Source organism: Lissotriton helveticus, chromosome 6 (assembly GCF_964261635.1).
Source record: "Lissotriton helveticus chromosome 6, aLisHel1.1, whole genome shotgun sequence".
NCBI classification, from domain to species: Eukaryota; Metazoa; Chordata; class Amphibia; order Caudata; family Salamandridae; genus Lissotriton; species Lissotriton helveticus.
In genome coordinates, this window is record NC_136067.1 from 259238370 (window position 1) to 259263197 (window position 24828).

The 24828-nt window shown below is 43.3% G+C and overlaps 1 protein-coding gene across 3 annotated transcripts in view; it reads left to right on the forward strand.

The window, feature by feature from the left end:
• The window catches only part of ATAD2B (ATPase family AAA domain containing 2B), a 974520-nt gene that overhangs the window by 267945 nt on the left and 681747 nt on the right, over nt 1-24828 (forward strand). For all 3 annotated transcript variants that reach the window (XM_078647713.1, XM_078647714.1, XM_078647715.1), the window contains exons 9-10: nt 8988-9089; nt 10026-10137. In XM_078647713.1, the coding sequence (XP_078503839.1) occupies nt 8988-9089; nt 10026-10137 (214 nt within the window). The remainder of the gene's footprint in view (nt 1-8987; nt 9090-10025; nt 10138-24828) is intronic.

The following is a 24828-nucleotide window of genomic DNA, read 5'->3' on the forward strand; positions in this document are numbered from 1 at the left end:
CCCAAAAGTGATTCCACCCTGGCGCCAAAACCTAAAACTTTGCCTCCGAAGCGGTTGGATCCGATTTTCGGCGCCCCAACACCCAAATCGGACACAAAACAAAAGGAACTCTACATAAATTGTGTTCTTACTAAGTTACCTTAGAAACGCAAACCTGAGTCAGAAGAAGAACCTATATTCCTTTTAAGAGGAAGAATGTAGGTACTAACCCTCTCCCTCCTCTTCTACCACGTTCCCCTACATTTACCCCTTTGCGTCATGTACTAATTACACCAACTAACTCTCCACCACCACCTGTTATTGATGATGATGGGGATGGGGGGACAATATTGTACCGGTAGGTCCCTGGAAGGATTATCACAGAGATTCGCCTACAGCTAATCACTCAGATCTTTACCTTGCAAAGCCTTCCCCTCCTGACAACAATGTAGGACATCTAAAATTACTTGCTAGAGCTGCAGAATATCATGGGGTGCAGTTACACAAGGAATCTTTTGTGGAAGATTTCCAGTTTTGAAACTGACAGCACCACCCTTAGGGCTAGACACACACTGCCTATGCTGAAAGACATGATGAGACATGTTGATCACATCTTTAAAGATCCTGTGCAGGCTCTCATTCTCACCCCCAGGATTGATAAAAAATATAAACCTGCTCTCTCAGATCCAGTCCTTATTAAAGGTCGGCAATCACTAGACTCTTTGTGAATTGGCCTGTTAAGGAGCATTAGAGACTACCAGACTTCAGGTGATGCTCCCCCTCCAGACAAAGAACCAAAACTATTAGATGCCAATGGTAAACGACTAGGTGCTCAAGCAGCAAATCATTGGAGTATTGCCGACACTCAGGCCCTGCTAGCCAGATATGATCGGGCATACTGGGACAAGATGGAGCAGTTGCTACTACACTTCCCAGATGAATACAAAACATAAGCCCAAGATTTAGTCCAGGAAGGGAAACTCTTATCTAATTCCTCAATAAGATGCGCTTTAGATGCTGCAGACACTGCAGCTAGAGAGACTAACACTAGTGTGTTATTAAGAAGACATGCATGGTTGAGGATTTCTGGTTTGAAACCAGAAGTACAACAGTCTATTTTAAATACTCCTTTTGACAAGGTAACCAAGTCTATGGGAGCTCTGCAGTCTTCTTCTAATTGGCACTCCTTTTGTTGCTCCTTCTACCGTGGGGGGTCCAAGACCATGTCCTCGGACAATTCTGCCACCTCTTACAAAAGCAACAATCAATCTTCCTCTACAAGGGATTTCTTTAGACGACGATATAGAGGTAACAACAACAAAGATCCTGGCAAGGGTTCCACACAGTGTAATTACCCCTCCCCCAACAAGCAGTGACTTGCCTACACTTCCCCCAAGCATCTAACACCTGTTGGGGGACATCTTCTACAATTCCTCCCCATTTGGCAATCTATCACCACAAACAAATGGGTGTTGGGAATTATCCAACATGGTTATTGCCTAAAGCTTACCAACAATCCTCCAAACATACCACCACGTTTCACAAAATGTTACCATAACATTTACATCTACTTCAGCAAGAAGTACAGTCTCTCCTCTCCAAAGGAGCCATAGAACATATGGCGTTACAATATCAAGGGACAGGTGTGTACTCCCTGTACTTTCTCATTCCCAAAAAGGACGGCCCCTTGAGACCTATTCTGGATCTTCGAGAACTAAACCTCCACATACTATCAGAGCATTTCCACATGGTAACACTTCAACAAGTGCTCCCGCTTTTACAGCCGGACGATTTTGTCTACTCTAGACTTAATATTTCCATATTCCAATTGATCCCGCTCATCCCAAATACCTCAGATTCATCATAGTGGGTCACCATTACCAATTCAAAGTGCTACAGTTTAGAGCCACCACTACTCCCAGGGTATTTACCAAATGCCTTAGAGTAGTCTCAACCCATCTGAGAAGACAACACATCCATGTCTTCCCATACCTGGACGACTGGCTCATCAAAGCCAGTACTTACCAAATGTGTCTCCAACATACTCAAACCACTATTCACTTACTTCACCAACTAGGGTTTGCAGTGAGTGTGTTGCAGTCTCATCTACAGCCTTCCAAAACGCAAACTTGTCTGGGAGCCACAATAGATGCTCTCAAAGCTCTAACCTCTCCCAATAAAGCCAGGATTCACAGTATTCAGTCCCTTCTCACTCAATTTCAGGCCAACTAATCATTGCCAGCAAGAGTCTTTATGCAACTGTTAGGCATGATGGCGTCTTGTATTACAATTGTTCCCCACGCAAGACTTCACATGCGCCCCCTTCAAGAATGCTTAGCAAGTCAGTGGCACCAGTACAAGGTCGATTAACCGATCTAGTGTTGGTAGACTGCCCTCTCTGCAGTGTTGGAACCCTCAAAATTAATCCAAAGGGCGGCCCTTTCTCGACCTTGCTCCACAGACCATGCTAACAGCAGACGCATCGCTCACTGCAGACGCATCGCTCACTGGTTGGGGCGCTCACCTACAAAGTCACACAATCCAAGGATTATGGACTCTAAAGTACAGGAGCCTTCATATCAATCACCTAGAGTTACTGGCAGTGTTTCTAGCGCTCAAAGTCACCTAATAGGCAAAACCGTCCTAGTCTGCACAGACAACATGACAGCTATGCATTACATACAAAAACAGGGGGGGGGGACACTCTCTCCAACTGTCACGCCTAGCAAAAGCCATTTTGAAATGGGCCATACATCACAAAATGCATCTCCTATCAGAACACCTTCCAGGAGTAAACCATTAAATTGCAGACTTCTCAGCAGACCGAGGCAGCAAATCCATGAGTGGGAACTTCATCCCCAAATCCTTTTTCCCTACTTTCAGGAATGGGGGTTTCCTCACATAGAGCTGTTCGCCACAGATCAAAGCGCCTAAGCTTCGCCTCCAGGTTCCCACACCCGCTCTCCAAAGCTAATACCCGATGGATGGTCAGGGATATTTGCTAACGCTTTTCCACCTCTTCCACTCATTCACCTGGTAGTTCGCAAGCTCAGACAATCATCCGTCAAACTCATTGTCATAGCTCCCACATAGGTACGTCAACCTTGGTTCACCACCCTGTTAGAACTCTCAGTAGTTTCACACCATCCCAACTCCAGTCTCCTCACTCAGAGCCATTGAGAAATCAGGCATCCAAATCGCAAGGAACTCAACCTGGCGATTTGGCTCCTGAAGTCATAGTTTGGTTATTTACAATTACCACCAGACTATATGAACATCCTAAAGGAGGTAGAAGATCACTACTAGAGCGTGTTATTCAGCAAAGTGGAAACGTTTTGTTATATACTGTAGCAGTAACAATATCAATCCCCTTGATGCTTCAGTGCAAAACATCATATGTTATCTTTTATACTTGCAGCAATCTGGTTTAGCTTATACGTCCATTAGATTGCATTTAGCAGCAGTAGCTGCATACTTACAAAATAGACAACACTTATCTCTATTCAGAGTGCCAGTGATTAAAGCCTTTATGGAAATACTAAAAAGAGTAATACCACCAAGAGTTCAACCTGCACCAGTATGGAATTTAAACATAGTCCTTACAAGGCTAATGGGTCCACCTTTTGAACCAATGCACAGGTGTCAAATACAGTTCCTCTCATAGGTTGTTTTTCTTATTACAATCACTTCCCTAAGGAAAGTTGGCGAACTCCAGGCCCTAACGATCCAACAGCCTTTTTTCAACTTCACACAGACCAGGTGTTTCTTCGAACCAATTCCAAATTTCTAAACACACAAACAGAGGGCAGAGGCTACTTAGAACAGCACACAACAAATTGAATTGTGTCTTAAAGGAACAAAAAGGTGTGTACGGTGTGTGTGAAGAGTGTGGTCTTGAGGCGGAAAGCCGGGACCTTGCGCGAAACGCTTGCTAGTGACTTTTTAATTTGCACTACGAGATCGTATTTGGTGACACTCACCCTGTTTTTAATATTTGGCTAATTCTTGTTACCTGCGGGCACTGACCTGTGTAAATCGGTTCAACTGCCCTCTTGCCCTCACCGGCTCGCGCCAAAGGCAAGCCCGTCTGCGCCTGGCCGGGACCAGGGGTCATGACCCCTGCCCTACGTTCCATCGATTCATCTGACACACCAAGAGTTACATATTCCAGTGGTGACCTTAAGAAACTCAATACAAAATCTCCACATGGATATGCTCTATGTGCCAAAGTGGGACCTTTAAACACCATGGGCCCCTCAAACCTCGATATCAACTGTATTTATCTCAATACGCGATCTCTTCCCAAACACGCTATCGAAATATGGGACACCTTAAACAAAACCAAACCAGATCTAGCTTTCCTTACCGAGACTTGGCTTGATAATCACAGTACCCCGGATATTGCAACGGCACTCCCTTCGGGGTATAAGATTTTAATCCTGAATAGATCTAACAAGAGGGGAGGGGGGGTGGCCATACTATTTAAAGAAACCTCTACCTGTCGTCAAGAAGCAACCACACAAGTTGGCAAACACGAAGCCCTGGCATTTTCAGTTACTATCAACACTAATGCATTACTCGGCGGCACAATCATCTACAATCCCCCGGGAAGCACGGCAGAATTCAGCACCCAGCTCCTCTCACAAGTTCTTCCTGTCTGTCTCAAAAATAAAAATGTTATAATCCTAGGTGACTTCAATGTACATTATGATAATAACAACAACCCATTAGCCAAACACTTAGCAGACGATATGAAAATACTGCAACTGACACAGAAAATTGAACTACCTACACACAGAGCAGGACATATGCTGGACCTTATTTTCACTAACATAGGAACCACCAACATCAAAGACATAAAACCACTGACATGGACTGACCATTATAAGATTGAATTCACCATAAATGTAGCCATAAAAAACATGAGATCGCTAGTTCAGGCCCCGGCAACAACTAGGAGCTGGAAGAAGTTCTCTGTAGAGAAATTCCAACAGCATTTTGACCACAAAAATATCGCCGGATCCTCCATTGATTATGAAATACACCAGTTGCAAAACAACATCATGAATGCACTGGAACACTGTTCAACGCCATGCGCTAACCATAAACTCAGTAGAACGCTGTCAGAAAAATGGTATGGCCCGGATCTAAAGATCCTAAAGAGAAAATGCACAACACTGGAACACAAATGGAGACTAACTAAAACTCCTGATGATAGACTCACCTATAAAAGGGAACTCAAGATCTATAACGCAGCCATCAGGAAAGCAAAAAAAGATTATTTTACACGTCGAATATCAGATAACAAAAACTCATCCAAAGAGCTTTTTAAAATAGTTAAGGAACTCTGCAGTCCTACAAGCCTTATGTTAAACCTGACCCCCTCACAAGAAGGATGTGACAAAATAAGTGACTTCTTCTATGAGAAAATAGAAAAAATTTACACCTCCTTCTCCATTGATGGCCTGGTGCTAACTAACTAAGCGTCACATACACCCCACTCCGCTGATACGTTGCTCCACTTTTGGCCCTTTTTCTGAGGAGGAAGTGAGCAAGGTTATGTTGGAGATTAAATTAGGCTCCCCGCTGGACCCATGCCCACATCATATTTTTTCACACCTAACTCCTGTAATCTGCCCGGCAGTGACACAAGCACTCAACCTAGCAGAATTCCCAACTACCTGGAAGAGTGCAGTGGTCACCCCACTAGTGAAAAAAGCTGGTGCAGACATTAACAACCCTGCCAACTATCGACCTATCTCACAGCTACCATATTTATCAAAAGTCCTAGAAAAACTGGTAAATAAACAGCTGTCAAGCTTCTTGGAGACCAACAATCTGTTGGATGTCTCCCAGACAGGCTTTAGGGCCAACAACAGCACCGAGACAACACACTTGGCAGTGCTGGATGACATCAGAATACAAGTTGATCAGGGCAAAACGGTTGCCCTTATACTGTTAGACCTTTCAGCGGCGTTTGATACCGTGCCCCATAACCTCCTACTAGAAACTCTGGCCGCGAAAGGGATACAGGCAACAGCTTTAGGTTGGCTTGAATCCTTCCTGTCTGACAGATCACAATCTGTACGTTAAGGCAACTTCTCGTCCACCCCCAGGAAAATTAAATATGGGGTCCCACAGGGGGCCTCTCTAAGTCCGACATTATTCAATGTATATGTATCATCCTTGGCAACCATCGGTAAAAAGTGGGGCATCAACATCTGCTCATACGCAGATGATACACAATTAATGGTAGCATTAAACGGCGAGGAGATCCCGAAAAGCAGGCTGCTTAACTGCCTCACCGAATTGTCCAACTGGATGTATAGTCATTGTTTGAAGCTAAATGCTGACAAATCGGAAATTCTCTTGTTCGGCGGATCTCAACATCTCTGGGACAACACCTGGTGGCCTGCCGCTCTAGGCACACCGCCCAAGCCAACACCAACTGCAAGGAACTTAGGAATCCTCATTGATAACACCCTGTCCATGAAAAACCATGTCATAACAATATGCGGCAAAAGTTTCGCACTACTAAAAATGCTAAAAAGAGTCTTCCCATTGATTCCCGCTGAATGCAGAGAAATACTAGTCCAGTCACTACTGATAAGCAGGCTGGACTACGGGAATGCCCTATTTGTAGGCATGGCAGACTACTTATTCACAAAACTACAGCTAGTTCAGAATGCGGCAGCTTAGGCAATCTGCAATAGGAAAAAGTACGACTCAGCCAAGAGCTGTCTGAGAGCCCTACATTGGCTCCCAATGAGGCAGAGATCAAAATGTTATGCATTACACATAGGACATTGCATAACACCGGCCCCAACATCCTAAAAAACAGGATCAATTTCTATGCACCTAATCGGAATCTTCGCTCACAATCTACAGCAAAAGCTTCCACCAATCGAGTAAAGAGAGCCAGAATGGGTGGGCGTGCCTTTTCCCATCTGGCAGCTACCATTTGGAATGACTTGCCCACTGATCTCAGGCTTCCGGACTGCCACCTCAAGTTCAGAAAAAAACTGAAAACCATACTTTTCCCCAAATCCGACTAATTCCTCTAGACTCATGTACTGGCCCACTGCAGACACCAACAATCTCAGCACCGTGATATCCTGCTTAGGATGAATGCTGCGCTTTAGAAGTAACATAACATAACATAACACGAAATCAGGGAGTACTTCACTCTACACTCCCCACAATGTGGAACAAAGTCCCACAACAAATTGTACTGCAAAAAGGTTTCAGCACTCTTGGGCATACATATTACTTTATCATATTATAGTCCACAAATTTTCAGCACAATAAAGAATTGTCCAACTCCTGTGGTATGTATTTTCAAATGCAGTTTTCACTTTATTTTTTCATCAATGGATTCACTCCACAGTTCCATAAAGCATAGCCAACGCGTTTCGTCTACTGAGAGACTTCTTCAGGGCTTGAATGTATGGCGACAAAAGTGTTGCATCACATCTCGTAGCGTTCCTATCCCCAAAAAGATTGTTGCTTTATTGTTTCACAATTGCTTAGCAGCCTGATAACCGCTCGTCACTCAGGTTAAAATGTAATGTTCGAAAAACTTTTGATGTGATGCAACACTTTTGTCGCCATACATTCAAGCCCTGAAGAAGTCTCTCAGTAGACGAAACGCGTTGGCTATGCTTTATGGAACTGTGGAGTGAATCCATTGATGAAAAAATAAAGTGAAAACTGCATTTCAAAATACATACCACAGGAGTTGGGCAATTCTTCTTTATTGTGCTGATAATTTGTTGACTATAATTTGATAAAGTAATATGTATGCACAAGAGTGCTGAAACCTTTTTGCAGTGCAATTCCAAATTTCTACCTAAAGTGGTTTCTGCTTTTCACATCAATCTGTTGAGCTACCTGTGTTCATTCCTCAATCTGATTCTGTAGCAGAACGGGAGCTACAACACTAGATGTTAGAAGAGCTCTACTATATTATGTACAAAGAACAAAATCTTTTCGTAAAACAAAACTGCTTTTTGTTGCTTTTTTGCCACCACACAAAGGCAATCCCTTCTCTAAATCAGGCATTGCAAGATGGATCGTGAAAGTATCCAAATGTTATGTGAAAGCGAAAAGAATCTTGACAATACCCCCCAGAGCACATTCCACATTCAAAATAGAGGCTACTATGGCCTTCTTAGGGAATATTCCCTTAGCTGACATCTGTTAGGCAGGGACATGGTCTACACCGCACACATTCACCAAACACTATTGTGTTAGATGTGTTAGCGAGGCAACAAGCTAATGTAGGCCAGGCAGTACTTAAAACACTTTTTCAAACAACTGCAACTGCTATAGGTTAGCTACCGCTTTGAGAGAATACTGTTGTATAGTCTATGCAAAGCATGTGATCTACAGCTCTCATGCCTCTAATGGAAAATGTTACTTACCTAGTAAGCATCTGTTCTTGGCATGTAGAGCTGTAGATTCACATGCGCCCACCCTCCTCCCTGGTTACCTATACCGGTTGCAGTTTTATCTTCTCTTATATACATACGCATGGACATCTCTATTCTACCTTTACTAACTCCATTCTCACCTTCTGCGGGAAAACAGTCTAACAATGGAGCCCAGGCCCATGTGCAATATCACTGAAAAGAGGAGTCACCTACCTTGTGTTTGGAAAGACCTCTTCAAAGAAAAACAACTTGCAAACATCCAGACCCAACACTAGATGGCATGAGTATGCAAAGCATGTGAATCTAGAGCTCAACATGCCAAGAATAGATGCTTACTGGACTAGTAACATTTTCCTTATTATTATTGATGGACATTGCTCTGTTGTGCTGATTGGCAGACAGCATATGTCCCTTATTTGTACATGGTCATCCATGAATGACTATGGTTTAACCATGTATTGAGACAGGGTTAAGCTTCTATTGTGTTTATACAAGTCTGCATTCTTTACTTTGAAACATTTATTTATTGAAATTTAAGCATGTCATTTGATTTATGTAATGTATGTTTTTTAATAGAAGAAAGAAGCATGCCATTCATAGCAGTGATACAACGTCTTCTTCAGATGAAGAAAGATTTGAAAGGAGGAAATCTAAAAGCATGACAAGAGCAAGAAACAGGTAATTACATGATTTTTTTGTGAATGTATTGTGTTCATTGTAAGTTACTTTAGTGCAGTTCAAGAAAGATACACATATTGGCAGTAGCGGAGTTATAGATGAGTGGGTGTCAAAAAACATCTTGTTCCACTTTGTTACTCCAACTAGTAACTAAAACAAATGCTGGGTAGAATGATGCCATATTTGGCACGCACACATATGCTGGTGAATTTAGTGTGCAAAATCTATTCGCTGTGATATTTGCTGAGAAGTGGCGTCAAGCATTGTATTAATATTTCAGTGAGAATATTTCAGACTTGAAACAGTATCAAATGTTGAACTTGAATTGTTGTAGCTGGACTCTGAATATCATTCTTCTTGTGAATGTCTATATTTTTTAATGAGGGTTTCATAGGCCATTTGTTGTGATTGTGCTTCTGTTTGGTAGTTTTTGTTCAGTCTACCTAATGGAAATTAAATTGAGAGCACAAGATTTGGGATCTACTGTATTGCCTTCCCCATCCCACAGACCTAATTATGCAAACTTTTCCAAAATGAAATCTACTTGCATGTACTTTACCAACGTTATTTGTGATTAAAACATAGTTTCCTTATGTACTATTGTCTTGAACTGTATCTACGAAATCTCTATCACTGTCTGTCTCTTCGAAATCTCTCAACATTGTATAATTAAGTCAGAAAGTGAAGCCTGTACTACAGTGTGAGAAGATGATTGTCAGGGAAGTAATGATTTAAGGTTGACCACAGATAGTTATCTGTTGGCTTTTAAGAGGAGAGACCAGAGGAAAGGGATAGGTTCTGAAATCTGAATGTAATTGATTGCAAAATGTACTAACAAGGAATCGTTCTGTGTGCGCAAGTTTGTCTTAGCTTACTTAAAAACCCTCAAATATTTTGGTGCATAAACTAACTGTATGCAGTTCTATTTAATGACAGATGTCTACCAATGAACTTGAGAGCAGAGGATTTAGCCAGTGGAATTCTACGTGAACGGGCAAAAGTTGGCACAAGTTTGGCTGATGTTGACCCAATGCTGCTAGACAAATCGGTAGGTTGTGTGTATGGTTTACATTTGTAGGAATATTTCATGGCACATTCTTGTATTAACACTTTCAGGTAATTGAAGAGTAATATATTATATCTTGGTAGACACAAATTAAAAGGTCATACCTGATCAGCAACTCTACTAGACCAGTTATTTGTGTGTACTAGAAGGGTGAAAACCGTGTAATGTAAAATCAAAGTAATTAAAGGTCTCTGTCCAAGCTAAACTCTATCATACGTATAGGCAGCATTATGCTTAAAATACAATTTTGAAAGTTTTACTGTTGAAGACTACATTTGTATTCTGACAAAATTCAGAGTAGCATAATTAAATCTTATGTCCTGACTTCTTATGCTCCAAATTGTTGGTACCCTGGTGCTGTCACAATAAACTTCAAAAGGCTCTTTAGTCCTAGCTTTGCCATTTGGTAAGAGAGAGCGAGCCATACACATTCTCTCTCTCTCTCTCTCTCTCACTCTCACTCTCACTCTCACTCTCACTCTCGCTCTCGCTCTCGCTCTCACTCTCACTCTCACTCTCACTCTCGCTCACTCGCTCGCTCGCTCTCTCTTTTTCTCTCTCTCCCTCTCTCTCTCTTTTTCTCTCACTCACTCACTTTCTCTCTTACTTTCTCTCTCCTCCCTACCCCCCACCTGCCACTATCTCAATATTTCTGCCATAGATAGGCCTTCAGCAATGAACAGACCCTATGTGCATCCAGGCCCTGGGTTCCCTCCCTCAGGAGTTCCTATATTTGGGGGTGGGGGGCGGGGGGTTTGAATCAGTGGCCAGGCAGGTGCCTGGAGGATCAAAGACTGATACCAGAGAATGTAGCTCTGCACCTTAACAGGCGGTTAGATGCAGTCATGGCTAAGGCTTTGGACACATTTTACATCAAAGAGTTTATTCGGCTTAACTCTCCCATAAAATTCAGAGCAAAAAAAAGAAACCAAATACTATTAAAAATTCATACAACTGAGTCACACCCCCCAGGATATTGTGCCATAGATTTCAAAATCTGAAAGAAACACAATAAAGATAGAATCCCTACCTTAGAATTACCCCCAGGCGTCAGATTGGATCCAGAAAGTTTTTGTCAGCAGTACCCCTGCGCATCGGAAGGTGGCATCGTGCAGCTCCGCGTCCGTCATTGTTGCCAGGAAGACGTTGCGGCAGCTACTTAGACGCGGCCCTCGGGCGCTGATGTCAGTTTCTTTTTCCGCGCCAGCATGCGCAGCAGATTAGGGAAGAGCAAGTACACCAGTTACTTTTTAACTGATTTTTTGTCTCAATTTTTCGACTCTATAGACTCTTGGTGCCGAGTAGGGATGCCCGGTTTTAAGTCCGTCGGAGCCTGTCGCCGCATGATGTAGATGATCGAACCCCTAGGACGTGACCATGACCCCAGGTCGTGCTCCGACTGGCGGGCCATGGCGCTGAAACCTTTGCAGGAGCAGTCCAGAAAGTTGATGGAAGCCCGGCAATCAACATTCCTCCGGTTCCAAGTCCTCGCACTCGGGGTCAGGTAAGTCGAGGCACTCGAAGAAGCGTCATCGCTCTCTGACTTACCTCGCTGGTCTCGCGAGCCGGCTGAGGGTGCGGGCGGTACCGCCCCGTGGCTCAGATTGAGCCTGTGCAGTCGACCCTGGCCTACCCTCCCTTTCCAGGTCCGGGAACGACTCCGGCCCAGGTGCAAGACTTTCTTGCAGCCATGGCTGCCCTTTTTGGGCCGCCTGCCCCCGCCGGTGCGCCTTCGGTCCCCGCCGACCCGACTGGGGGTCCTTGCCCTATGCTGCCGGCAGCTTTGGCCTCGGCGCTGCCGCCGACTTCGGTCCTGGCGTTGCAGGATCCCCTTGGATCTGTCATGTATTCCTATAGGTTCTGAATCGATCCCCCTATTCCTGACCCTATTCTGGTTAAACTAACTATCAAGTTAACTAACAGTCAGCCCATGAGGCAAGAAAAGCCCCCATGATGCAGATACCGTTATCTGACGCAGTCACACTACGGCACAGGAACGTGTTATCTGATTAGGTCATAACGCTTGAGATCTAATTAGACAAGCGACATTCCTCCAGCCCCTGATAAGGCATACGACGTTCTCATAACAAATCAAACCTATGACAACCTGGAAAATCCGTGCGGCCATTGTTTTGATTTCACAGAGAACTTCAGTAAAAGAATGTGCTAACGAGCAAGTCGTATGACATCTTTATTGACGTATCTATGTCCATCCTTACGTCAATCTCGGCACCTTTAAGGTATAAATATTGCCGATCTTGCCCTATGCAAACACACGCGTGGTGACGAGACGGAGCAGCCATACTTGCCGAAGCCCAGAAGCAGAGCAGACCCCGCTGGCAGCAGCCCCGCCTTCCTGACGCGCTGAGAGACGCGCTGCTTTCTCCTGCCGAGAATCCAGCACCGGCGCTTTCGGGCAGCCCTCGCAGGCAGCCTGGAATATCGAGAGCAGAGAAAGAGATACCATTCCTCATTCATCCTAACTTCCAGGTACAGAACTGAATAACCCCTCACAGAGAATTCTTTAGTTATTCACTTGGCAAAAACAAACTTAACTTAAACTGTAACTTTCTATTCCCGCCCACGCATTAGACTTAGGTCAGGTACACGGGGTAGGCGTATTTAGAAACACCAGTTGAGTACGTTTAGTCAAATGTATATGTGTATGTAAATATATTTTAATCATTTTAAACATCATATGGCTCAGAAACCATATCAATGTTTTTACAGTATTATTTTATACTATTGCTTTTAATGTATGCACTTTACTTAACTATAAGTATTGCAATAATATCGATCCATTTCTCTTGTACGAGAAAAGAGACTGATCAATAAATAACACCTTTTTATTGAACACGCCCGTCTCTTCCTTTTCTCTACAATCTGATGAGACTAAGAATGCACGTACTGACTGAGTAAAATAATTGCCTTGTGCTCACACGACTCTGGAGATACACTCTTGATTAGGGGAGAGCAAAGTTGTCATGTTCTATGGTTGTCAGAAACTAAATCCCTTCTTGTCTAATCAGGGGAGTTAATTCTTTCCTGAACATTCGAGAAAGTTTCTAGCGAACTCTGAGCTACGCTGGCAAACCCAAAACTTAAGTCTAGTATCGACAGTAGTAGACCTAGTTAACGTCTGGCCTAGGCCTTTACTGCTGTAGGTATTATTCCAATGCGCAGAGCCTATTGGGAAGATAGCAACTACACTACATGGCGCCCAACGCGTTTGGAAAGGGCGATAAAACTAACGTAAGACATTTAGAGTAACTCAGTCGTGCTTTCTCACTCAGACCCCTTTTCCCAAATACTCCAAAGACGTCTGGAGTGGGTGAAAGGTGATATCCTCCAAAACCTCGCAGGAGGGAACTCCTATGTAAGGTTCTTGGTTTAGTCAACGTTGAAGGATACACTGTTCAAAAATATTGTGCATCTAATCTTTGTTCCATAAGAAACCTGATCTGCAAACAAACAAAATAACCATCCTGACAGTAAAATGTCAGAAAGTGATGAAGAAAGAGAGGCAGTTAGATTAGCAGCTGAAATAACAGCAGCAGATACTGCACTAAAGGATGCAGACGCGGATATAATACTCATTCCGGTCAGCAAAAGGAAATCTATAACCTTAAAACTTATAGAAAATGGACTGACACCTAGAGGTGGCACAGTCATATTCGTAATTGAGGCACACGAATATCGGCAGACAGAGGTATACTATACATGGATACATTTTCCAGCAGCAAATGCTGTAACAAAGTACTTCCACTATTACAAAATAGAGGTTCCACCCGACATTTACACTCCTTTCGAGGAGGTGGAAGTACCACTCAAATTCCAAGAGCATTTGCTCTTATTTGATGGCGCCCTAATACATAACAATCACATTACAAGGCTCGGTCCTTTAGGTAGACCAGGAGCAACGTGGCCGGTCTTAGCCGGATACACACCACACCCAGACATCGAAGGAATGTCTACTGGATAGCTGTTAATACAGCTAAAACAATTACTAAAAATTCATAGACAATTAGTCCAGTATGTAATGCGGACTTCAACAATTCAGCCAGCGATTAAACTTCCACAGCTGACCCCTCACCAGGGGAACACAAATAAAATCACACCACAGAACATCCAATCCTGCCTAGGTAAAGTTCCGGCTAAACGGGAACAGATACCATTCTGGTTGGCACAGAAAATCACCCAAATAGAGGCGGTGTTTCCTGACACCACCCCGCTAGAAAAACACAGGATTCTGACTATATGTCTCCCAATGGGAATCGCACCACACATAGAGGACTGTGACACTTGGGGTACAGTCTTTGCTTCAATCTACACAAAAACGCACGGTGTTCCATCCATTTCGGTAATACCAGATGTGCTAAAACAAATTCAAGATGAATACGGTCCAGAACCAGCTTTAACTCTTGGTATGAAATTACTGAAAGACTTCAAGCAGGTCTCGGCTATATTACTAGCCAATATAAAAGGTGAAGCAGCAAACGTGGCGATCCGCCAGAGGTTAAAAGAGACAGATATAGCAGACCAACCAGCTGAAATTGCCAGAATCATAGAAAAATCTTATGAAGAACTAGGTAGAGATAGTTTAGGTGGAATACCAGTAAAACCGCAACTGACAAAGTCCAGAAAAAAATATTTTTTAATAATAATTCACCAAAAAAGAACTGGGATGGAAACAAACAATCCAATCCAAAAGAAAAGAAATTCCAGTCCTGAGGAAGGTCTCCAAGGCGAAGGGAGAAATCTCCGAACCAGAGACACAGGTCACCCCAGAGTGACCCCTCTGGGAAAAGATATAACCTTAGAAATAGGGATAATATTAAAAAACCTGATAGATATCAAGACATTGATACACGTCCCTCTCAATCTTTTCAGACTTCCTCGCAGAAATCGGAAAGAAGAGGACGATCAGAACAAAGAGAAGAGCACGCCAAGTCCAAAGACAAGGAACCTGCTCAACAAAAAAAGAAATTACAATTTCCAAAAAAGAAGGTAGCCAGTATCAAGGTAGTTAACAATGCCGAGAATACTGAGGACACAACTGAAAAACGGAGAGTGGGCTCAGACAATGCTAGACAGCGCAGCAGAAGTGAGCATAGCTCGCAAAGTCCTTATGAATCATCTGGAGACAGTGGACACGAATGAATATCTTCAAGTGGAAACTGCAGACACCAGAGTTAGCAAACCCCACAAGATATACGAGATAACATTACGTATAGAGGGAGATAAGACTAGGAAAATAAGGGGACTATTTTGGGATAACCTCTCCAAGGGCTATGATATCCTTCTAGCTGAAAAAGACTGGCCACCAGAGTTTGTCAGGGAGTGCCCTCATGACGAAGAAGTAATTATGCCTGCCTTCTCGAATCAAATCCCGATTCATAAAAAATACACACTTGCTAGAAAGTGGGCAGTGGCCTTAGCACCTGCTTTATATAAAAATCATGTAGGATGGGATGAGGATTCTCCTCCTCACAAAATTCAGTTAAAATCACAACCTACTGCACAAAGGCAGTACCCAATTAAGCAAAAAGCTAAAAAACAGGTAAATGAAATACTAGATCAGCTAGAATACCAGGGGGTGATTGAAACTTGCACCTCACAAATGAACAATCCTTTGTTTCCGGTCTCCAAACCAGACAATTCATATCGTCTAGTTTTGGATTACCGACACCTTAACACATGTTGCAAAACCTTTGCAGTGCAAAACTCACACAGTGCTGCACTAATGAATAACATAGTGCGCAAAAAATACAAAACAACCTTGGACATCTCCAATGGATTCTTTTGTCAAAACATAGCAACAGAGAGCAGATATTTAACTGCATTCTCAGTAAATGGCACTCAAAAGCAATTCTGTCGGTTAGCCCAGGGGTACAAGAACAGCCCGGGGGTATTCTCAGCGAGAGTAACAGAATTACTGCAACTATATGATGATGAAGCGTTATCTTATGTCGATGACATTTACTTAACAGATGATGACTTGGATACTCACTTGAAAAGAGTGAACACCATAATACTTGGGTTCGCAGCAGAGGGTTACAAATTCAACTTTAAAAAATCCAGAATTGCCCATTTAACGGTCTTATACGTAGGATATGAATTATCAAGTATAGCCTGGTTGACAACTTTCTAAAGAACTAGAAGAATTAAAAAATCTAAAATATGAAAAGACGTATCCTCTGCCAATCGACATTCTGCCTCTAAGACATTACGCCTGTGTAATTTATACAGACGGACATGCTCAACCCTCCGTTTGGGGAGAACATGCATACAACCCCACATGTGAGATTACAAAAGAAGTGTGGCGCGGAGGTAAACTAAGACCTCTATTAACAAAATCACACTCAGTAGAAACTAATTCAGAACTACAAACTGAAATAATAGCATTAAAAATGGCGCTGGATAATGCGGATCGCGAATTCCCGACACTTATAGTGTCAGATTCATATTACTGCGTCAAAGCATATAACAAGGATTTGCAGACATGGATTCAGAACGGTTACAAAGATGACACAGATGCACCAATAAAGCAGAAATTGCTCTGGGAACAAATAGCTCTTTTACAAAAAGAACTACCAAAGACTCACGTGACACACTCACTGAGTCATCAGCGTGATGGCGTTCACGTTGTAGGGAATTCATTGGCTGAAACAGCCGCAGCGGCAGCCACTATACCGGCTCCCGTTGATCGAAAAAAGCGTACATTAAAATACATTGACGGTGAAACAATGCTGGCGGTGAAAACGTCATCAAAAGGCGACTGCTCAGCGTTACCGATCAACTATCCACTCAATTATACATACATAATCGATGCAAACTCCGTCCCTTTTGCTCGAATCCCTGGAGTGGGGGATAGAGTGATTCCAAACATTGACAGGAGAAGCTTGTTAATCGCAGACGCACACATGGGCGAGGGTCTCAGACACCTCAAACTGAAAGATTCTCTGGAAGAATTACAATCACGGTACTGGTGGCCAGGCATGAGCCTGCATTACACCATGTTTGTAAAAAACTGCCCAAACTGCAACAGAGATCGCAGTGGGGAGAGAAACAGTTTAATACCTCGTCGTATCAAGGCAGATAATATGACCAATAAAAAGCAGGGCTTGCGATTAACATATACAGGCTAGTTTCCACTTATAATGTAGATCACCAGCACTCGGCTGACGTCCGGACTGTTATACAAAGATTTGCGAGTCTAAATGGCATATACGCTAAGAGCATGCTACGTTCGACCATTGTTTTCACTCAAGCCCACCAGCCTGGGGGGAAACATGGCCGAATGAGCACAGTCCAGCGGGAATCTTCTCACTTCCTTCCTGAGGGTACGGGATGGTGTAAAGAAAAAACCAAGGCAGAAAGCAATCTATAATGGAAAGGATATTAGGTTCGGGAGCTGGGTGGGTCAAACATCTAATAAGTGTCCAACGTAGTCTAAATAACTTGCCAAGAAATTCTCTGAAGGGATTCAGTCCGTACGAATTATTATTTGGAACTAGAATGATTATCTCTGACCTCGACAGTCAGACTTCAGTGGTTAAAGAAAAAAGCTTTGATGTCAAAGACCGTTTGGCTATTTTGCAGGACTTAAACAAAACAAGAAAAGACCTGAGCAACATACAGTTGAAACAACAGCCAACAACCACTGAAGAATCACCACCTGTCCCAGCAAGACCTGTCTGGATTCCAAAAGTCGGGGATCTAGTCAGGGAGAAGATCGCGGTAAAGAAGGAATTTGGGCCTTCTTACAGAAAAGCAGTTCCTGTCTTGTCTGTCAACGGGACAAGATCAGTTGTACTACCGCCACTTGCTGGTAAAAAGGAGAACCGAGTTGTATCCATCGACCTGGTAAAACCACAACATGTGGCCGATAACAAACAGTAGGCCAAGTGGACTCCCAATAAGTAGCAGAACACCAAGGTTTGCTACCAGTACAGAGGTCCTAACAAAGAGGCTCATCACATTCGAAACGCCTACAGAAGAACAACAAGGACTATGCAACGATGCAAAAGAACTCAGACCTCTGAAAACCCAAATAAAAACATTTAGCAGAGACACACCAATCTATAATGAAGTACCAAGTGAAAATGCAAGAAACAAAAATCCTGAAGCAATTGGAACAATTGACAGAACTGCATCCGGCTACTTCATCAACTTCGATGATTCCTCTGAAAGCCTCAGTGAATCAAAGACACAGCCATCATCAAAATCCTTTAAAGACAAAGCTAAGGAACTTTTGAACCAACTGAAAGAAACATATCTGATTTCTCCATGGATTGAATTTTGGGTGGGTTTTGGTGCATTTATCCTCATACTGTGGCTCATCATGGTATTAACTTTGGGACGCTTCATTGAGGGAAAATATGCTAAAATGGACACAGCAAGTCAGAACATCAACTTGGTCCTCAAACCACACACATCTTCACACGTCGAGAAAAGAGAACTTTCTTCAGCCAACTTCACAGCCAATCCTATACCTGGTGGGGTAGCCTGGGACAACACTGACTATGAAATTTATGGTCCGGTCGAGATCCTGAAATACCCACACCAAATCAAGATCTCCTTGAGTGACTTTGCAAAACCAAACTCATTTGCTGATGATTGGGACTTCGAAAGCATTAATAACATGATGTCTGACTTAGTAATGTCTGCTAAATTTACAAAACATGATTATTTGCAAGGTTCTACAAATTATGATGGTATGTATTGCTATAACCACAATGGTAACCATATTTTACATAAATCTGCACAACCTAGAAATGTTTTAAATTATAATCAATGGGAACATTGTGCAACACCTCCAAAAGGGAGCTCAAGAACTGTTCACGACAAATATTCATATTTTTCAGGTTTTAACACAAGTAATGCTGAAACATTTTATTATAAATTGTCAAACAAGACAGGGATGAAAACCATGATAACCAACACAAAGTTGATATATTCAGATTCATTCTTCGAGGAAATGAATACTTTAGGATTCAATTATTGGGACAAAAATGTTGATTTAAAAAGTGTTTGGGGTACAAAAGAATGGCAAGTACAGGGTTTAGAAGCTTTGTTTAGAGCTTGCATGATCCCAGAACAAATGATATTTTTAAATGACACTGTTCAACAAACCACCTGTCTTGGCCTAGCCAAAATCAAAGATTTAAATAAACCGTCTATTCCAAAGCCAACAATGTTTAGCAATAGCTCTAATACGGATGAAGAGATAGACGTAAACCATATATTAAACCAAAACAGAACACATCCTAATTGGAAACAATGGTTGATCTGGCCCACAGATACAAATAACTGTCAAGACAGATTCCTGAATAAAACACAGGGGTTCTAAATGACCAGGCCAGACCCTAGATATCCCCAAAGACATCACCCAGGGATAATAACAACCTACAGTGTGGGCAAATTATGCCTTCAGTGGCTACAAACTTCCACACTGCCTGAAATTAAGCAACACCTAACTTTACTTACTGATGGTGCTGACTTGCGTGATTTCATAATAGGACCACGCAAACAGCGTCAAAAGCGTTTCATAGCAACCTCTGTATATGCAGCATACAATGAGGCCTGGAAGGTTAATCAAATTGAAACAGCAGAGAGAATACGGGAAATTGACCGTATTAATTTGGAAAAATCACTTTCTGTAGTGGACAATGGGTTAATGACTCTGTCCTCCAGAATTTTTTCTTTGGACAGCATTGTGTCGTCAGCAATCGATATATTATCGCAAGACTTACTGTTATTACAACATGGTCAGTCACAATTGCGTTCTATTGTACAGCTTGGCTGGACGTTACAAAATCTGCGTTCAGGCTATGTGCCTTGGCGTTTAATCAACACAACGTCACTATTCCAAATCTTTAACCTTACTGATAGACAAATCGGTATGGCGCAAAAGGGTGCTGATTATACAATCTTGAGCATTGAAAAACTAGAAAGATTACCAATGACAATGTCAGAACGACCTGTCAGTGAATGGATAATCCACGGAATCATAAATATTCCAATCTCAACCTTCAGGTTTCAATACTGCCAAAAATATATACAGGCTGGCATGTACGAGAAATTGGGAAAGGGGTACCTTAAAACAACTTGGAACCTGCCCTATTCGCATGCATGTGTCAGTAATAAAGGACAGAAAGTGTTTCTTAGTGGCAACAATTGTGCTATGTCACTAAGCGGCACGCTTCTGTGTAACGGAATTAGTTTGCATGGAGCCTGTGAAGGGAATTCATACAACCTTTCATGTCACCAGCAAGGCGCACCTGCAACCGAAATAGAACCATTCTTTCAAAGACTCTATAATGGGAGTTACATTCTTATTGTAGACCGCAAATGTTGTAGTCTTATGCCCGGGACTCCTTATCTAGTCACTACGACTGCGAAGGTCAAGTGCTGTGGACGTTCTTTGTTCCCCAGCTCCTTTCCAGACAGGGAGGCAAGGGCATGGCCCAGTTTGAAAATTACTTCTATTCGAATAGATACTTTAAGCAGAATGAAAACAGTGCTTCTTCAGACGCCTACAAGGCTCACGTCATCAAAAGAAACGTATGATCTACAAGTCGCAAGGACGACTGCAGAGATACATACATTATTATCGACTAATTCCCCCGTACATTTCGCGGAAATCCTGAGCGAAATCTTAAATGTTTCTGATACCACTGGGGTCTCAAAAGTATTTAAGACAGTATTTTCGATGGCATTAACACCATTCAAAGCAATACTGGGTATTTTTCCAGATTTCGTCCATTCGATTTTTGGCGGACTTCCCCTGATCCTGGGACTAATTGCAGGAATCCTATTCTTAGTCCTTATTTTTCGTTATGGCAACCCATGTCACAGATCAAACTCTCGCGACAATGGAAGATACAATCCTAGCCATTGGATACCGGGACCGGATATCAAAAATCCTGGGACTATCCCGGCTTAGAGACCTGAACATGACTTGGTTTCTATCATTTCGACCAATGTGGCAAAGATGTGTTTTACCTGTATTGAGATGTCTGCTATGCGGAGAAGAATGCGTGTTAGACACCTGTCTGACGCTACAATCGGATGCGCCAGTGGATGCAGATACATTGTTGGTTCCTACCAAGGTTCACGCTTTGTGCTGCCCTCAAAGGCTGCCAATCCTGATGACGGCATTCGTGGAGTCTTCACCACTACGATTGAAGAGTAGTGAAGTTCAAGATGAAAGCAGCATTAATCAGGTACGACCTTCTGTCAGCAATGCGAATCAGAATGTCAATGGAGACAATCATGCGCACGAATGCATGGTTACACCTATTTCCGACTTAGTGGAACTTTCCCATGAAGCTGTTGACAGTTTTTTCGAAAGCCTTAATGATATGATGTTCTCTCCAGAACAGAAATAGAGACTTTTGAGCAAGCTCGCACACGGCGTTCCCTGAATTCGGCCTTCAACGTTAAAAATAAAGTCACATGAACAATTTTCCCACCAGTTCACGGACAGCAATTTTTTAGCAGCCCCAAATTATTTTTTACAAAATTTTCGGGACACTTATCTTCTGCTTAAAGTAAGAAACTATTCCTAGAGAACTAAGATTTCTATTTTTAGATACTTTATAAACTTTAGTTACCCGCTGGTATGTTCACAAATATTTTATCATGTGATGAAATGGTCTCGAACTTTCTTTCTGTATAGCCATATTAAGAGCCATTTCATGTGTATTTCTCATATACCAAATAAGCAATAATGTCTACAAATGCGTGTTTACTTTAGCGTTTAATTCATAGCTTAAGTGCATACAATATATATGACTGCAATTTTTCAGTATATTTGAAAATTTCAAAATGCATTTATGTATTTTGGGGTGGTGAGGTATACACTATACTCTATAGTATGTTGTACTATGTTATACTATGCATAGATTAGTAAATATGACCATAGTTAGCGTGGAGTGGGTGTCATGTATTCCTATAGGTTCTGAATCGATCCCCCTATTCCTGACCCTATTCTGGTTAAACTAACTATCAAGTTAACTAACAGTCAGCCCATGAGGCAAGAAAAGCCCCCATGATGCAGATACCGTTATCTGACGCAGTCACACTACTGCACAGGAACGTGTTATCTGATTAGGTCATAACGCTTGAGATCTAATTAGACAAGCGACATTCCTCCAGCCCCTGATAAGGCATACGACGTTCTCATAACAAATCAAACCTATGACAACCTGGAAAATCCGTGCGGCCATTGTTTTGATTTCACAGAGAACTTCAGTAAAAGAATGTGCTAACGAGCAAGTCGTATGACATCTTTATTGACGTATCTATGTCCATCCTTACGTCAATCTCGGCACCTTTAAGGTATAAATATTGCCGATCTTGCCCTATGCAAACACACGCGTGGTGACGAGACGGAGCAGCCATACTTGCCGAAGCCCAGAAGCGGAGCAGACCCCGCTGGCAGCAGCCCCGCCTTCCTGACGCGCTGAGAGACGCGCTGCTTTCTCCTGCCGAGAATCCAGCACCGGCGCTTTCGGGCAGCCCTCGCAGGCAGCCTGGAATATCGAGAGCAGAGAAAGAGATACCATTCCTCATTCATCCTAACTTCCAGGTACAGAACTGAATAACCCCTCACAGAGAATTCTTTAGTTATTCACTTGGCAAAAACAAACTTAACTTAAACTGTAACTTTCTATTCCCGCCCACGCATTAGACTTAGGTCAGGTACACGGGGTAGGCGTATTTAGAAACACCAGTTGAGTACGTTTAGTAAAATGTATATGTGTATGTAAATATATTTTAATCATTTTAAACATCATATGGCTCAGAAACCATATCAATGTTTTTACAGTATTATTTTATACTATTGCTTTTAATGTATGCACTTTACTTAACTATAAGTATTGCAATAATATCGATCCATTTCTCTTGTACGAGAAAAGAGACTGATCAATAAATAACACCTTTTTATTGAACACGCCCGTCTCTTCCTTTTCTCTACAATCTGATGAGACTAAGAATGCACGTACTGACTGAGTAAAATAATTGCCTTGTGCTCACACGACTCTGGAGATACACTCTTGATTAGGGGAGAGCAAAGTTGTCATGTTCTATGGTTGTCAGAAACTAAATCCCTTCTTGTCTAATCAGGGGAGTTAATTCTTTCCTGAACATTCGAGAAAGTTTCTAGTGAACTCTGAGCTACGCTGGCAAACCCAAAACTTAAGTCTAGTATCGACAGTAGTAGACCTAGTTAACGTCTGGCCTAGGCCTTTACTGCTGTAGGTATTATTCCAATGCGCAGAGCCTATTGGGAAGATAGCAACTACACTACAGATCCAGGTCTGGATCCTGGTCGACGCCGGTTGACCTTACGACTCCTCCGCCGGTGTCGACACCGACTTTGACCTCGTGACATCTTCTGGTCCCTCGGATGACGTCGGCCCAGGTTTCAGCCCTGAACTGAACACGGCGCCGGTCTGGCTTTGTTTGAAGCAGATTCCGATGCCGATGCGGGATTTCTATTCCTGTGTTCAGCCTCCATCTTTTCGACCAGTTCCTCAGGCCATGGAGGAAAGGGAGGACTGGGAGGGGTCTGAGGACCCTCTCACACAGCAGTGTGAGTTGGATCAGAACTGGGCAGAAGAGTTAGGGGATGCCAGTGGTCTTGACCAATCGCCTGACCTTGGCTTCCTGTCTCCTCCCTCTGTGGCTTCGGAGGCGGGAGCGACCTATGGTGTGGTTTTGCGTAGGGCAGCTGAGGCCCTTGACATCGAACTCCCTACGGTGGCCCTGAGGACTAACCTCACTGAGATGCTTCAGCCGGCAGTAAGCTCTTAGGAGCCTCTGCTGCCATTCTATAAAGCACTAACTGACGTTCTTATGGGCACTTGGTCCAGGCCCACCAGAGGGGCTCCTGTGGATAGGAACGTGGCCAGACGCCACCGCCCTGCTCTCGGCCACCCTGCTTTTCTGTCCACCCACCCCCGAGAGTCTGGTTATCTAGGCCTCTACTTCCCAGAGCGTATTCCCTACTGCCCCTCCGGATAGGGAATCCAAGAAGCTGGAGCAGTTTGGTAAGAAACTGTTTTCATCTGCCAGCTTAGTGCTGCAGTCTGTGAACACTGCATGCCTCTTGAGCCGTTATTCCCACTCTATGTGGGATACAGTAGCGCGAGTGCTGCCTCAGTATCCGGCGGAGGCCCGGACACTGCTCTCCCAGGCTGTTGCTGAGGGGACGAATGCAGCAAAATTGGACTGGATACTGTGGACTCGCTAGGCAGAGCGATTTCCATGACGGTGGCGCTCCGCTGCCACGCCTGGCTGCTGTCTACTGGCTTTTTGGGGGATGTCCAAAACTCCCTTATGGACATGCCTTTTGATGGCTTTCCCCTTTTCCGGCGACAAAGAAGATCATGCACTGGACTGTTTTAAGGACTCCCGGGCTACGGCCAAGTCCTTGGACCTTTCCACCACGCGCACGGCCTCTTTTGCTTTTCATCCCTTTCGTGGCCACGGAATGGGCGCCTGACACGTTCGTTCAGCCACAAGCCGCAGAATCAACCTAGAGGCAGCTGTGGGCCCTGCCGTGGCAGGGCAGGGGGCCAGCAGGCGTGTCAGTCTACCGCCACCCCTGCAGCTTCTGTCTCAAAGGCTTTCTACTCCGAGCTTTCAGACTCATCAAACGCC